This window comes from Lottia gigantea (assembly GCF_000327385.1).
Source record: "Lottia gigantea unplaced genomic scaffold LOTGIsca_8, whole genome shotgun sequence".
NCBI classification, from domain to species: Eukaryota; Metazoa; Mollusca; class Gastropoda; family Lottiidae; genus Lottia; species Lottia gigantea.
The window spans coordinates 4,502,919-4,521,182 of NW_008710662.1; the positions used below are offsets into that span (position 1 = coordinate 4,502,919).

Here is an 18,264-nt window from a genome sequence, read left to right on the forward strand (position 1 = left end):
TAATTTGGCAAAAAAAAAGTGAAAATTTTGTTTCCAGTTTTTCTCCACAAAGTACCATGTTGTCACGTGTTAACATTGCATAAAAGAAAGATACAATGTCATTCTCAAGCATTTCTCAACTAGCTTATCATCGTAATCTTGCAGGTAATGCAGGCGGACCCTGGCTCGAGTCAAAACCTTTACTTATATAGGGATCAGATGTTGAGCTCCCAAATAGTCTAAAGTAAATGGGGACGAAGTATGCAATCGCAGTGTTTTTATACACCAACTCGATCATACAATAATTTTCTTACCTAGGAACTACAAATTATCCAATTATCTGTGTTTATTTTTCGTGTTTACATGAACCATATGGGCGCTGACATATTGAATCTCGCAAAAACCATATAATTCTCGCGAGAATAATAAAAACGACTCGCTTTGCCCGCGCTAAGCATTTTGAAACAGATACATGAACTTATTGGGCCTATATTATGAACATAAATTGTGCATCTGGAAATGTGTAGGCCTAGACTTATATCAATGTAGAAATTTCTTACTCAATCTGAATAATGAATCAAATAACAAAGAATAGGCTGAAATGTGGCAGTGGCTATTTACCACGTACATGGCTTATAGTTTAGGCAAAAGAGGTAGGCCTAACTCAAAACTCCATGACAGGAATTTAAAGACCCATGATCTACCGTCGATCTGTTTATACCAGACAGTTTACGTAACGTTAAATATTTAAAAATGCGTGGTAGATGTTTCACCAAAAGTTGTGATTCGAATTCTTTAACAATTTCTGTCATAGATTTGCCCTTTGGAAACCAACGTGGTAGGCTAATTATCAAGTCGATGGTTAAGAAATCAAGACCTTGTCACTTTCTTTAGACCATTCTTTAAAAAAGACTTTTTAAACGAACAGAAATTTTTCATACGCTATTTGCTAACTTAACTAAAACTATGCATCGAGCAGTTGACAAAGGTCTTATTTTTCATCAGCTATTTAGTAGGCCTATAAATCCCGAGAAATAGGCCTAATATTCAAAATTCGTGCATATAAGGATTCAACATCGAATTCCGTCAAAATTAAAAAACGGAGATTTTTTTATGTCTAAAATGATTCTTCGGATATTCTATAAGATAATTAAAATCGATTTTCTTTAGGAATCCCTCACCTTACTACGTCTTATAATGCAGTTCTCAAGAAGGAATATATAGGATATTCATCAGTGAACTTGCCTGGTGTCATGGAAATCTGGAAAATTGGAAAATTCATAAAATTATGTAATTATTGAAAAACGCTTAATCTTAATATTAAGCGTTTTTCGAGAGTTAATTGCATATTTATGGATAAATAGGCCTACTAAGATTTGTGAAGTTTTTATGGTTTCTGTTATGTTATTTATGACACCAGGTATATCAACTGATGAATGTATGCTCTTATTGGCCAAGTTTAAAGATGGGTTTCCTTATTTTTTAGTGTCAAATTCAGCAAACTATTTAATTAATTTTTGTTTCTAATGAATTATCATGTATTCTTAATCATATCATTATGTTCTTATATATAATAAATCATATATGTCATATAATCATATATGTGCATGTATTTACAGTATGGATAAACAAAAAAAGACCTTTTTGACCTTTCTTGATCGGTCAATTATTGGAATTCTGCTGCTAATTGTCTTCTAATTTAGCTAATTATGAATTAATTTTGGACATGTGAGACAAACTGGTATTTTTCCAAGTCATTGGAACACCTCTACTTTCTATTCATATCAGTATATAGCATTTTCATTTTCATTTTCATAAATGAAAATAAGGGAACCCATCTTTAAATTGATTAAATTTTATGTTCATTCTAAGACGTAGGGCTTATATTTCATGAGTAACCTACTCGGTATCGGCTGCAAAATGCGTCACCTATTTTCGTGTACAGTGTTTGATGTACATATAAGTCGAGAAATCACGTTGTATGGATACCCAGTGGTGTAATTATCAGTTCTTGGTATTTATCTTTAATATCAATTCATTATAAGTAATGACAAGTCTTTCAAAGAACAATGATATAAAAAAAATAGTGACTGACAAAATATAAGACATGTAAAACGTAAGGGTAATTTATTGCTAAAATTCATTGAGACAAAATAAGAATATTTCCTATATTGTGTTCCATAGAATGTTCAGCTGACATGTCAGTTTATCATGTGACTTTGTTCACTGGAATATATTCTAGCAGACTACACTTGGAATTCCAAGTACAGCTTGAGATAATAAGGAAATTTGGCCGATAAAAAATTGTGACATTTGGTAATAACCGAAATCCGCCATTTTGTATATATATGTTAGAAATAGATAATAAAGTTGACATTACCTTTGAAACGACAGGACAAATTCTGTAAGTTGGCGTTGTAGAGATAACCCATGTTTATCAAAACATGCAAATGCAGAGGTCACGCAAGGTCGCACCTGTAAATTATTATCATTTCCGGTAATGCACGAATTTAAGTTACTTGACTGTATTAGTAATCTACCAGTCGTATGTTAGATAGTCTCTTTTTCATCACAACCTACTAACGCATAGGCCTATTAATTAAGTCAGGGACAACAACACAAAGTATTGTGAAAATCGAAATTATTCGAGAATTCACACATAAAATGAATTCGAATGGAAACTGCAGTTTTAACGCGCTTACAAGAAAATTTCATTTGCAATAACTAGGCCCTAACTGTCCACCGTGGGAAGGTTGGGCTTGAAAGTGAAGACATAACACAACCTAAGCTTCTGAAGCTTCTGCGGTAGGCTTTTTCATTGGATTGCAAAAGATTTTTATTCTGATAAAACGAATAGCTAAACTAAGGTAACAAAACCGGTAAAACAAAATATTGATAGGACATAGTTCATACACCATCAGATCTCTCAACCAAGACCTGGAATCATTTTGATGGAATCATATACTGTGATTACATTAAAATTAAAGTAAAAATTGGTAGTCTGATTAAGTGAACGGGTCACTTAATCCATTGCACAATCGGCAAATGAAACATGTTTTATTGTGTGGACTATTGTATAAAAAAAAGTTGTAAAATGACAATCGAAATAATTTTTTTACGAGTTTTAAAATCTGTTGCTATCAATAATCATTAACATATAATATCGAATGTTAATTGATGCAAATGATTAGGTGGGCTATTATATTGTAATGTCGAATGTGTGAACCATGCCACTATGTTTAGAATTTTATATTGGACTCGTTATGAAAGGATGACATGATAGGCCTGTCACAATAAACTGTTAATGGAATCCGCGTATTTGTGTTATCTTTGTCATCTGTTATCTATTAGATATATAAATAAAGTAACTAATCAGTGCTTAAAACTAACCCTGATTTTGTCCTAATGAACTTTGTACGTTATATACTGCAATCCTCGTGTCAATGTACACTGTATAGTCATAGTTATCACCATTCGTCCAACGTGCAGGAAGCAGATTTGAGAAATGGCTTTCCCCATCAAAATTTGTATTGTTTTCTCAACGTTATATGTATTAGGTAAGTCCAATTAGAATACGCATTTTGCTGTTTATCTGTAAGTGTAGCCCGTGTGTACCGTCATACTGAACTTGGTGTATGGATCTGCGGAAAAACCTTGTTTCGGCGCCATGATGTGCCAGGAATAAAATAATTCCACAGGGTTGACCTATAAACGACAAAACTCAATAGAACCGTATATTAAACCTCTAGAATACAAGAAACTTCGCGTTTTCTATTGACTGACTTTTAATTTAGACTTATAAAAACATTTGAATGTAATTATTATAGTCTACTAATTTTGGGACAGGACTGTGGGAGATACTTTATGGCTAATACGATATCAATAAGCCCATGTATTACATTGTGATATTTTGAAATTATATTTTCTTTTATCATAATTATCATTACCCCGTTAAATTTGGTTTAGAACATTTACTAAACAGAATTATAACTTTATGAAACTACCGAAACCATGCTTAAATAAAGTTCCGATCGAGTAATAGCAAAATGAAAACGAAATCCCCACAAATTTATAAAAAAGTAAAACAAAACAATATTATTAAGAAACCATCTTTATTTCAATAATATGTCGTCTCCTAGTTAACTAGAAGTTGTCGCCGAGTTAACTCGAGTTTGTCACCGAGTTGACATGTCACTGAGATGACACTGAGATTCTCCCTAGGATTCCCGACAGTAAGATTTTTGTATCAGAAATTAAAATAAATTTTTTTTTTCAAGGTAGAAACTTTAATTGAATAAGTTAGGTATTATATAGGCCTGTTTCTTCAAGGCGGCAAATTATGGATAGAAAAATGCAGGTGTTGTCACAAATGATGGCTGGCTAGCATACTCTTCATCAGGGGCATATCTAGAAAATTCCTGGGGGGTGGTTTGGTTAAAGGGCTAAAAGGAGGTGTCTCTCTGAGGGGAAGTCCATTATTCTTTTACAGATTTTAGAAGGAGAGGGGTGTGGGGGGTTGTGGGGCAGAAGGGTTCATGCCCCCCCCCCCCCCACTCCCCTTCAGATATGCCACAGCATTAAACTAATCTTGTCTAATATTATCTAATATATCTTAGTTCACCAATATTATCATCACTATCACTTTATCATCAAAAATTAGGAGGAAAAGCAAAGGTCAAGTTGAAGAGGCAATTATAATATGTATGATACAGAAGTCCATTTAATTGTTCATTTAGGCTGATCCCCATTTTCAAAATGTCAAGGTATAACAAACTCAATCTAATACCTTGACATCAATTGACACATTTCTTGTAGCCAGCTTATTTGTGCAATAGCAATTTGTGATTACATGCATAGCCTAAATTCTTACTGTCAAGGGCTCTGATTGGTTGTATTCATTAGCATACAATCCAACCAACTTGCTGTTTTGACAAACTTCTGAGATTCAAGAAAAGAGCCAAGGGATGTCAAGGTATTAGACAGATCTCATAATGCCTTGTGTCATTGTGAAGATGGCTGATTCCTGACATGCAGGAAATATATAGGTTATTAGTACGATATTCTTATAAACAATGGAAAATATGACTTAAAAAGTTTCAAAACTTCCCCACTCAACATTATATTCAGTACACAGCTTTCTCATTTACTATTTTATTAGCTGCCATCATAGTGCTTATTCTAGTATATATCAGACAGAGTTATAGTCATTTAAGGGACAGATGCCATTTTTCGGGGTCTTGAATAAATGTAAATAGCCTTCAGAAGTACTAGAAATGTACGAAAATAGTAAAATTCCTTTAAAAATACTTTTCCTATATATGTCTTTTCTATATATCACAGAGTATCTTAAATTGAAGAGTCGTCATTGAAACATTAAATCCTGGATAATTCTGGACACACATAGATTTGAAGGCTCAAATTTCGACGGTGGGCTTTGAACACTGTAACTGATTGGCTTAGCTAAAAAAATTCCTGTTTCTGAGACTAAAGTATGATTGGTTGAAAAAAAGTTCTCTGTCCCTTTAATCTGATATAGAGCCCAATTTCAGGTATTGATGTCAAATTTGGATATAACAGAACACTAGTTTGCCATTTTTATATGCCCACATCTCTCTATGTGGTCGTATATTGTTGGCACCCCTGTCGGTCCGTCGATCAACATTTGCTTGTAAACGCTCTAAAAACTAGATTTTTTGATGGAATCAAATGAAATTCGGTATGTGTATACATATTCATAAAACGAAGATCAAGTTTTTCGACTGTTAGAAGCAGAGTTATTGCCCTTGCCCCAAATTCTTGAATATGCTATTACTCTCTTAGTTTTCGACTGATTTTGATGAAACTTAGAATGGATGTTTCGTTTTTACCATCTGCATGCCGTGTAGGGCGTATATGGCTGTGGTCCACTATCTTTATCTTTTCAATTTGAATAGTCTCTTAAGGTTTTATATATGCAGATATCACACTAAAACATGTCCAAAATAAGTCACAAGGTAGAAATTGGATCCATATACATTCTTGATGGGTTCCTGCATACTTTCTGCATTACATATCATTACATAATATGTTTCTGCATGCTATTGCAAATTTGTGAAGCACTTTAAGGACAGTGCTGTCATTATCCATATTGTACTGTTAATGTATATTGTATATTTATTACAGGTTCTTGTTTACAGTATGAAGTTGGTAAAATATATAAATATTCTTATGATACTTCAGTATCTTTTACTGATATAGAAAATAAAGGAGAGAAGGGGAAGAATGTAGGTTATCAATTACAAATGGATGTAGACATCTCTGTTGTATATAAACATTCACAATCCCAAATATTCAAATTAAAGGTAGGATTTCTTTCACTTTCAAGAATATTTTAAAGTTACTACAATACACTTACCTAGCACTGTTGGCTGAGCTGACCAAAATTATCAGTTGATGTTACTCTGCAACTTGGATTTATGAAATATTGGATGGTGATTGAAATCGTCCTTTTGAACACTTATATTACTCTGTAATTTGAATTTTTTTAGAACATTTGACCCATAATTTCTTTTGTTTCAGATTACAAGTGCAATGTTAACAAGTGCATCTCGTCCTAATCAGGAAAAAACTCTAGGAACATTATTGAAATATCCATTTTATTTTGAGTTATCTGAAGACAGTGTTAACCATGTATATGTTGTAGAACATGATAGTGTATTTTGTACTAATATTAAGAAAGGAATAGCAGCATTTTTTCAAGTGCAGAGAGAACCAGGTGCAAGAACTGAGGTAACTTTATTTATGCTTGAATTTTTTTCATGTACAAGGTTCTGTTAAGAAATTGAGCAAAATATGGAGAACATCATCTATTGTAGGACTCTTGTGCTCACCCTTCAGGCAGACTATAAGGTATTGATTAATGTTATAATATTATAGGTAGATGTATCAGGTGAATGTTCTGCTGTTTACAGTAAAACATCTAAAGGTATTATTAAAACTAAGGAACATTGTGAAAATATGGAAATAGCTGGTCAGTTTTCTACAACCAATCCAGTAAGTCAAAGCTTGATTCACATGCTCTATTATTTAAATCAAATAAGAATGTTTAAAGAAGATCGCTATTTTTTCGCGTAATGTCCAATTAATACCAAAAAATTTATCAATGTTCCAAAAAAATAAGAACCCGAGCAGACAAAAAATAAATACCAGCTGTAGCCAAAATATGGCCAAGTATAAATAAATTTGATCAATCTGAGCTAATGAATTGTATGATGAGATTATTAATTTTGGTCATACTTCTTACAATTATGGCGACACTTAAGTTAAACTTGTTCTGCATTGTGATTTTTGATGCTATGGAGCCACTGGTGAAAGTTTGATCGACTGACTCATTGAAAAATTTGAGGTCATATAATTGCAGAAATTCCCCTATAAGATAGTACTACCAGTAATTTGAATTTGTTACTATTTGAACTAGGCTGCTGGGGTTACAGTTAAAAGTACAACAACTTTGAATTATGAATTTAAAGAGAATATTATTAGTAAATTAGATGGTATAAATACAGTATTAAGTATTGTTGATGCTAGATCCAGTATAAATGGTGCAACATACTCTAGGTAAGTAGCTAGGACACTAGAAAATTCTTGTTACAAAAAAAGGAATGAGGATTTTGGATAAGGAAGAGGTGCATCCTTGCTCCATATCTGACAAAATAGATATCTATGACTCTGGACGGATCACATCCTGACTCTATATATGAATGTCACTGATATTTATAATTATATGTTTGTAACGAATTGTTAAAAGATAAAATCGTTTATCATATCTTGATTGATGTCATTATCTTTTGCCTAAGTGTTTTCCTTATATTAGGTCCAATAGACAGAGAGAAAAACAGAGGTATTGAAGTGTCATTTTCACAAATTCAAATATATTAAATATTGTTCTCTTGATGACTTAAAAGATAGGCTTTCAATTATTACATGTATTTTCTAACATTAGCCAAGGATTTAATTTAAAGAATACTGTAGAATCAGCTGTAACAATATCAGCAGGCTCAATGGAAGAAGCAATCTCATTATTAGAAAAAGGTGTGTAGAACTTTTGTGTACCTATACCTAAATCATATCTAAAACTTTATGCAAGCTTATATATTAGTAGCACAGTGCTCATTGTGGCTTGGTTAAACTAGGATGATGGTGGTAAATTAAAAAAACATGACTTTGAATAAGACTTTTTTTCTCCTTTTTCAAGTTGCTCAAATTGTAATGGGGGTTGTTATTACACTAAAAGAAGAGTTGTACTAAGGAAACTTTTTGGTAGATGCATCAAGGTCCATAAAAAGACAATTAGTAATTCTTGAAGAATGCAGTAATTTTTGCATCTGAAAATTATGTCAGAAAACTTATAGATTCAGAATGATGTTTAAATCTATATATTATATTTTAGTATCATTATGAAAATCAGTATTTCATTATGATAATATATTTCAGATATTGGTCAATCATTAATAATATCATTATTACCTAGTGGTTCAGAACGTCAACAATGTACCAAAAATAAATGTATACCTGTAGGTAACAGATTTTTCTATTTCAGGTGTCCGAATTAGCACTTTAAATTTTAATGATCAATATTTCAATATAGTCTATTGCATATGCATGTTTGCTGAAATTTGTAAAAAATATATTGGCATGCCTACCTTTTTAAGTCCAGGCTAAATCCTTTTCATTTTCATTTTGACTTCAAAATCAACATGAATATATGAGGATTACAGATATTTATTCTAGGCCACAGAGGTTGCTGTTTCTCTGAAAGATGATTTAGTAAATGATAAAGTTGCAACATTGGAATCAGCTAAAGCATTTATTCGAATGGTGAAAAGTTTTAGAAATAGTGGTAAAAACACTATGGCAGAAGTTTTCTCTAGTCCAGAAAGTTATTATATTATGTAAGCTATTTTATATTTATAAAAAGTTTTTTCAATTTTTTCTATTATTTTTAAAGTTAATTGGAATATCAGCCTCAAAATAGTATTTATCCTGAGAATGTCGTTGATAAAAATATAATTATTTGTAAGTTCACATTGAAAAGAAACACATTTCTCTCCTAAAAATTTCAACCTAAAAGAGTCCTAAAGTTTGGTTGAAAAGTGTCCTCCATAAAAACAAATTTTGAAGACATGTTTACTTTTCTTATCAACATAAAGACATTCTAAGACTGACAGTACTATTTTGAGGCTACTATTCCAATTCTCAAAAAATAATGGAAAAAAACTCAAAAACCCTGTTGCTTTGCTCAGACTATAAATAAGTTAAAAGGAACTTCAAGGCACATACCACACAAAGTTACTTACCATTTGTAGTCAGTTATAATTTCTACTGCTTTATCTTCATAAACTATACAATTACTAATTTATATTTTTACCAGACCACAGTTAATAGATGTGGCAGCAGCTACACAGACAGGACCAGCTCATGATGCTCTAATGGAATTATTGAATTTTGAAGATGATTCAACTGTAGATTATATTGAGAGATATTTATTAGCAGCAGCTTATGTTACTCATCCTGATGAATTTATGTTAAAACATATGTTGGTAAGTAATGGAAAACAATAACACTACTGGGTACTTTTTGATTGACATAGGAAATGGAATGCAATTAAGTTTTGCATCCTAGTTTGATGCTCCAAATATAGCAATAAGGAATGGGAATTATGACGGTTTTTCAATCTGTGTGCCAAATTAATTCAATTTTAAAAAATTGTTCTTGGGAGAACCCTCTCATACTCCCCATGCAACTATGATGCCTAACAGAGTTATAGCATTTTGAATTCAGCCAGGTCTCTAATTGAGTCAGTCTGCCCCCTATTTGTACCCTCAGTCTCAGGAACCTTGTGCGCAGCCTGTATCATACATGGTTTATTGTTACATCCCTGTAGTTAAGCTACAAAAACAGAAAGTCTTTTTGATTCAATCTTTTGTAGAAAAATTTCCAGAAGACAACTTCAGAATCATTAATAAGAGAATCATTATTATTATCTATGAGTGCTGTATTGTATACGTTCTGTCAAGTTAAACAACAATGTCAACTAAAGGTAAAATATTCATTATTGGAAAGGGTAATACTACGGAAGGGTATTAGGGCCATTCATTTTTTTTTTTTTTTTTGAATTTTCAAGTTAGTATGTTGAATTTTCAAGTTAGTAACTTGAAAATTCGAGATACTAACTTGAAAATTCAAGATACAAACTTGAAAATTCAACATACTAGCTTGAAAATTCAAGTTACTAACTTGAAAATTCAAGTTACTAACTTGAAAATTCAACATACTAACTTGAAAATTCAACGTACTAAATTCAACATACTAACTTGAAAATTCAACATACTAACTTGAAAATTCAATATACTAACTTGAAAATTCAACATACTAACTTGAAAATTCAACGTACTAAATTCAACATACTAACTTGAAAATTCAATATACTAACTTGAAAATTCAACATACTAACTTGAAAATTCAACGTACTAAATTCAACATACTAACTTGAAAATTCAACATACTAACTTGAAAATTCAAGTTACTAACTTGAAAATTCAACATACTAACTTGAAAATTCAACGTACTAAATTCAACATACTAACTTGAAAATTCAACATACTAGCTTGAAAATTCAAGTTACTAACTTGAAAATTCAACATACTAACTTGCAAATTCAAGTTACTAACTTGAAATTTAAAAAAAAAAAAAATTGAATGGCTGTAATACGCTTCCGTATAATACCCATCACCAAAATTTTTTCAGAAATTGCCTGGGAGATGCAGATGCAAATTACAAACGAGTTTGATATTCAAAATACAAATTAGTTTGATATACTAAATACCAATTAGTCTAATATTCAAAATACTTATTAGTCTAATATTCAAAATACAAATTAGTTTGTTATTAAAAAATACAAATTAGATTGATATTTAAAATACCTATGAGTTTGATATTCAAAATGCCAATTAGTTTGATATTTAAAATACTAATTAGTTTGATGTACAAAATACCAATTAGTTTCTTATTCAAATACCAATGAGTTTGTTATTTAAAATACAAATTAGTTTGATATTCAAAATGCCAATTAGTTTGATATTCAAAATACCAATTAGTTTAATATTCAAAGTACCAATTAGTTTGATATTCAAAATACCGATTAGTTTAATATTCAAAATACTAATTAGTGTGATATTCAAAATACCAATCAGTTATATATTTAAAATACCAATTAGTTTGTAATTCAAAATACCAATTAGTTTGATATTCAAAATACCATTTTGTTTGATATGCAAAATACCAATTAGATTGATATGCAAAATACCAATTCGGTTGATAGTACTCAAAATACCAATTAGTTTGATATTCAAAATACCAATTAGTTTCATATGCAAAATTCTAATCAGTATGATTTTCAAAATGCAAATTAGATTGATATGCAAAATACCAATTAGTTTGATATTACTCAAAATACCAATTTGTTCAATATTACTCAAAATACCAATTTGTGCGATATTACTCAAAATACCCTTTAATTTGACATTCAAAATACCACTCAGTTTGATATTCAAAATACTAATTAGTTTGATATTCAAAATACTAATTAGTTTTATATTCAAAATACCAATTAGTTTGATATTCAAAATACTAATTAGTTTTATATTCAAAATACCAATAAGTTTGATATTCAAAATACCAATTAGTTTGATATTCAAAATACCAATTACATGTAGTTTGATATTCAAAATACCAATTAAGTTGATATTTGAAATACCAATTAGTTTGATACGCTAAATACCAATTAGTTTGATATGCTAAATTCCAATTAATTTGATATACAAAATACCAATTAGTTTCATATACAAAATTCCAATCAGTATGATATTCAAAATGCAAATTAGACCTATTAGATTGATAGTACTCAAAATACCAATTAGTTTGATATTCAGAATACCAATTAGTTTCATATGCAAAATTCTAATCAGTATGATTTTCAAAATGCAAATTAGATTGATATGCAAAATACCAATTAGTTCGATATTACTCAAAATACCAATTTGTGCGATGTTACTCACAATACCCTTTAATTTGACATTCAAAATACTAATTAGTTTGATATTCAAAATACTAATTAGTTTGATATTCAAAATACTAATTAGTTTTATATTCAAAATACTAATTAGTTTGATATACAAAATACTAATTAGTTTGATATTCAACATACCAATTAGTTTGATATTCAAAATACCAATTAGTTTGATATTCAAAATACCAATTACATGTAGATTGATATTCAAAATACCAATTAGGTTGATATTTGAAATACCAATTAGTTTGATATGCTAAATACCAATTAATTTGATATACAAAATACCAATTAGTTTGATATTCAAAATACCAATTAGTTTGATATTCAAAATACCAATTAGTTTGATATATGCTAAATACCAATTGTTTTCAAGATACCTGCTAGGTTTTTTTTCCAATTTTGTTATTTTTTTTTAGATTGTAAATGATGTAAAGAAAGTATTATTAGAAAATATTACACAATGTGAAGATGACCAGTGTAAATTAATGTATCTAAGAGCACTGGGGAATGCTGGTTTCCCTGATACCATATCTACTATTCTTGAATTTAGTGAAAAATCAGTGTCCTCTATGGTCTCATTCACAGCCATCAGTGCTTTAAGAAGAATATCTAAAACACATTTTACCTTTGAGGTGAGCAATATGTTTTTTTCAATGATTATTTACTGTGATTGAACAGCAAACATAGCTTGTTTAGTAATTCATAAGAAATGGTGTCATAAATATATAGGACATATAAAGCATTATAGGAGGCTCAAATTTTGTTATTTTGCTTAAAGAAGAACTATTTGCATATGAAAATGAAAACTTGTTGGTTTTATTGTGTCCTGGGTCAGAAAATTAAAAGTGTCTTTTTGATGAAAAACATTCAATTTGCACCCTTGAAATGTTTTTCATGGTAGTCTCATTCCATGGTATTTCATATTCTTTGAAGCAATGATATGTATTTATGAACCTTAAACTGAATTAAATTTGACTGATAAATTTATTATACATACTCAATTTATTAATTATCATGTTTATGATATTTTTATTTTACACAGAATAAAAGAAGTTTATTAAGAATATTTCACCAAACTAAACAGCAATATGACAGTAGTGTCAGACTATCAGCATTAAATGCATTATTACGTATAGGATTATCAGTGGTAGAATTAGAGGAAATATTGTTATCCTGTCAATACCAAACACACTTTGAAATATCTACTTATGTTATTAAAAAAATTACAGATGAAGCTGAAATTGATATGAATCTCAAGTAAGTCATAGAATAAAGTCAAAATTGATATCTGTTATCTTTTCCTTTACAATTATTGTCATTATTTTTTGTATACTACTGACCAATTGTAACCTACTGACATGGTGTCTTTATCAAATGATGTTTATAGTTTACAGTAACATCAGACATCATTGGCTCTTGTCTTAGTGAATGTTTGTTTCTTTTAATGATTAAATATTTCTGATATTATAATTGCAGAGAAAAATTAAATCAAGTTTTACAACGATCATATGTTAATAATTATCATACTTTAAGTCAAAGAGGAAAATCAAGTTCATTAACCAGTTACTTAGCTAGTAAGTTTTGACTTATTATGGATCAAAATCAATAGTTTCCTTTTTTTTTTTCAAATTTTATAAGCTTTATTTAAAACAAAAAGAGAATCCTTTACATACAATTGATTGAAAATTTTCATAATTTGAATATATGATCTTTGCCTATATCCATCCCGTCATTTGTCTGTCTGTCATTTTTTGCGACATTACATTACAACACACAAGTTAAATGTGTTGTCTGCAGATAAACTAATTTTAATCTCAAGACATCTCCAATCTTAATGAGCTTCAGATTACTTACTGTATTCAAGAAGATATCCCAGTCTAAAAATATTTGAATGTGAATAACCGAAAGGAAAATTAAAAATGACAGTGTCCCTTTAATGTATTGAATGTTTCAGTTTAGTAGTCAATACTGATTAAAACAGTCCACTAGCATAAATACTAATTTGATTCTTGACAAAAGATTAAAACTGTGATCAGGGGATGAAAAGTGTTCACTCTTTTGTCAGTTCTTTGTTTAAAAACTGTGGAAACCAAGAGAGTTTTAAACCCCAAACATTGATGTGAGTAGAATTCAGGGGTTGTAGTCAAGTCATTCAGACTGCAGATGTCCCAGACTCTCAGGGTTCATTACTTGTTGCTATGAAAGCAGAGGAAAAACCTTTTGATGGAAGATATAACAACTGTTTTTAGAAAAGAAAAAATAGTAAGTATTGAGATAATGTTGTAATTTTTGCTTTTCATTTTGGTGGCTTAAATTGGTTGTAAAATGTCTTATGTATTTTTGGCTTATAATTGATTTGTTTTATTTGTATGTAGATATCATGTATTTTTTTTTAATTATAACACAAGTTTTTAAAGATGATATATTTGATATATAATAATATAATAATAATAATAATGATAATAATAAAGTTTATTCAAGTACAATACGACTTTCGTCATGGTACAAACGTTAACAAAAATAGATTTGAATTTTCTAATAAAGAAAATGCATATAATAAAATAAATTTCAAATATAGAATATACAAAAATAATTTAAATATCAAATATAGTATATTAAACAAATACAGATAATAATTTTAATTTCAAATATATTATATACAAAATAATAATCTAGATTTCGCATATTAATTAATTATACAAAATAATAGTTCAAACTTTTAATTAAGGCAGGTATATACAATAAGTCGATTGGATATATTTGATGCTATTTATATCTGTTGATAATAGGTTTTATATATTAACTACTATTAATTGCTTTTATCCAAAGATATATCTAATGTTTATATGTAAATATATTTTAACAGTAAGTGTCACATAGGCCAACGTTGGCTGTTAATCTTTTTATGTTTTATATTTATTTATCGATTCCTGACACAATTGATAAACTAAATTATTATTATTATTATTATTTTTGAGTGTAAGTTTTTATGTGGTCACTTAAAGGCTATAAAGAATTAGCAAGCTCAAGTGGCAATAGTATTATGACCAGGATCTATGCTTGTCCTTGATTAAGATCCGTAGAACCAGATATCTTTTGTGAGCTAATAACACATTTCAACCATGACATTTATTTCTGAATTTCTTTCTGTTTTCATTTGTAGGTCTTACTAAGTCTGATGAAATATGAAGTGATTTTGAAACCAGGTTTAATAATATACATTGTATGTAAGTTTTTGTAATTTTAAATAATAAAGGTGTTACCGTAGAGGTTTTAAATTAAATGATTTAAAAAATGAATTTGACCTTAAATTCTCTTCCCAATTCAGGTCATGTCCCTGAATTTAACTATAATCTGATGAGTTGAATATCTTAAATGTGTGAAAGATAACACCAATATTTCAGTTCTGCTTTTCCAAAAATTGTTTAAATATTTAGGGTGTTCATGGCATAAAATTCAAAGATGTTATACACTGATTTTATTACACCATATGTTGTCATAATTACAGGCTGAATGAAGACTTAAAGAAACAAATGTTTGAAATGATGAAGATGAGATCTGCAGATCTTTACCACTCCAGATTACTTCTAGTCAGGGCCTTGTTTACCACAGTTTTATCTGCAACAAGAAGCCACTGACAATGTTTATTAAGTTCAAAGATAAATCATGATTGAAATAAAATATTTTTTCTTGGTCTTGCTTATTCCCCAAAAATTTAAAATCAATCTGTCTTTTTGATTTGGGTGCCAGATCCACTTGCAACCATGTAACAAGGGATTCGATCATGTAACTCTGTTTGTGCTCTTCACTGAAAATTATTTCTTGCACAAATGCCTAAAAATGCTCCAGAATGAACAGTCTTTAAATGATTTGGATAAAGCCTTGTGTGTGCATGTATATGTAATCATAAAAATTATCTGAAAGAGTTGTTGGTTACAAAAATGAAACGATTCTGTAGTGTGTGTGGTTTAAATTTCTTTCTGATGGAATAAATTTAGCTCTTATAATGCTCAATTTATTTTGATAAAACTTGGTGTAAATCTATGTACAATCCTTAAATGAATATGGAGTTAAAAAAGGATCATATGTATAGCTGTATCTTACAGTAATCATAAAAAAAATGGTTTGTAATCTCAAAGTGTAAGTTGTGTAGGTCTTGGGGTATAATGCTTCTAGTTTAACCAATACTAAATCTGTTTAAAACAATGGTTGAATAGATTTTGATTAGAATATGAATGCTTATATACATTGATATTCAAAATTAACAAATTTTAATGTTATCAGAACGGTGAAAGTTCCTATGATAAAGTTTAAATAAAACTTGATTCTGGTATCCAGGATTATATTAGTTAGTTCAAGATTAGTTTGATATAGATTGTTGCCCTTGACTTCTCCTATAATATCCTTTGCAGTGATCAACAAAACGGTCCTTTTTGACCTGTAAAAATAAACCTATTGTCTTTCAAGTCTTATGATCCTGAATAAAGCTGTCATGAAACAACTAATTAGCAGGTTGCTGCAATATACATGTCCAATGTCCATACCAAGAATTTTATCATTGACCAATACAATTGACAAAGAGTCATGCATGATAATTTCTATTTTGTCATTCTTGTAGAAAGTAAAGATGTGAATAGTACATATACATTATCATTTGAAACAACAAATAGTGGTATAATGAAAAGAAGTGGTATGATAGTCAACATGATGGGCAAAAATTGGAAGCGGCCATTTATGCATGTAAGTAAATTGATATGTATAAAGGATTATTTAAATTTTCCTTCTTTGCTCACATTAATATAATTATTTTTCACAAACATTGTTTCATCAATGTTCTATATCTATTTATGTTCTTTAGAATGATATCTTTATAACTTCACGATTTATCACAAACATCATATATAAAACAGGATACTATATCTGATGATGTTCTCTAGATATTTTCTTTATAACTTTATGATTTATCACAAACATATCAACAAGATACTATATCTAATGATGTTGTTAAGAATGATATCATATGTATAACTTCATGATTTATCATAAACATCATATCAACAAGATACTATATCTAATGATGTTGTTAAGAATGATATCATATATATAACTTCATGATTTATCATAAACATCATATTCAAAACATGATACTATATCTGATGATGTTCTCTGGATATTTTCTTTATAACTTCATGATTTATCACAAACATCATATCAACAAGATACTATATCTAATGATGTTCTCTAGATATTTTCTTTATAACTTCATGATTTATCACAAACATCATATCAACAAGATACTATATCTAATGATGTTCTTAAGAATGATATCGTATGTATAACTTCATGATTTATCATAAACATCATATTCAAAACATGATACTATATCTAATGATGTTCTATAGATATCTTCTTTATAACTTCATGATTTATCACAAACATCATATATAAAACAGGATACTATATCTGATGATGTTCTCTAGATATTTTCTTTATAACTTCATGATTTATCACAAACATCATATCAACAAGATACTATATCTAATGATGTTCTCTAGATATTTTCTTTATAACTTCATGATTTATCACAAACATCATATCAACAAGATACTATATCTAATGATGTTGTTAAGAATGATATCATATATATAACTTCATGATTTATCACAAACATCATATATAAAACAGGATACTATATCTGATGATGTTCTCTAGATATTTTCTTTATAACTTCATGATTTATCACAAACAGCATATCAACAAGATACTATATCTAATGATGTTCTTAAGAATGATATCATATGTATAACTTCATGATTTATCATAAATATCATATTCAAAACATGATACTATATCTAATGATGTTCTATAGATATTTTCTTTATAACTTCATGATTTATCACAAACATCATATATAAAACAGATACTATATCTAATGATGTTCTCTAGATATTTTCTTTATAACTTCATGATTTATCACAAACATCATATCAACAAGATACTATATCTAATGATGTTCTCTAAGAATGATATTATATGTATAACTTAATGATTTATCACAAACATCATATCAACAAGATACTATATCTAATGATGTTGTTAAGAATGATATTATATGTATAACTTAATGATTTATCATAAACATCATATCAACAAGATACTATATCTGATGATGTTCT

At 29.2% G+C, this 18,264-nt stretch overlaps 1 protein-coding gene across 1 annotated transcript in view; it reads left to right on the top strand.

Annotated features, from left to right (window-relative positions):
- Window positions 1–3,470: 3,470 nt before the first annotated feature.
- LOTGIDRAFT_229701 (hypothetical protein) overlaps window positions 3,471–18,264 on the top strand; it is a 21,116-nt gene continuing 6,322 nt past the window's right edge. The window contains exons 1-14 of the mRNA XM_009067119.1: window positions 3,471–3,536; window positions 6,142–6,320; window positions 6,538–6,747; window positions 6,895–7,011; window positions 7,436–7,575; window positions 7,961–8,049; window positions 8,452–8,531; window positions 8,749–8,909; window positions 9,389–9,557; window positions 9,947–10,057; window positions 12,505–12,720; window positions 13,131–13,345; window positions 13,565–13,662; window positions 16,707–16,828. Coding sequence (XP_009065367.1) covers window positions 3,485–3,536; window positions 6,142–6,320; window positions 6,538–6,747; window positions 6,895–7,011; window positions 7,436–7,575; window positions 7,961–8,049; window positions 8,452–8,531; window positions 8,749–8,909; window positions 9,389–9,557; window positions 9,947–10,057; window positions 12,505–12,720; window positions 13,131–13,345; window positions 13,565–13,662; window positions 16,707–16,828 — 1,959 coding nt within the window. The 5' untranslated portion in view covers window positions 3,471–3,484. The remainder of the gene's footprint in view (window positions 3,537–6,141; window positions 6,321–6,537; window positions 6,748–6,894; window positions 7,012–7,435; window positions 7,576–7,960; window positions 8,050–8,451; window positions 8,532–8,748; window positions 8,910–9,388; window positions 9,558–9,946; window positions 10,058–12,504; window positions 12,721–13,130; window positions 13,346–13,564; window positions 13,663–16,706; window positions 16,829–18,264) is intronic.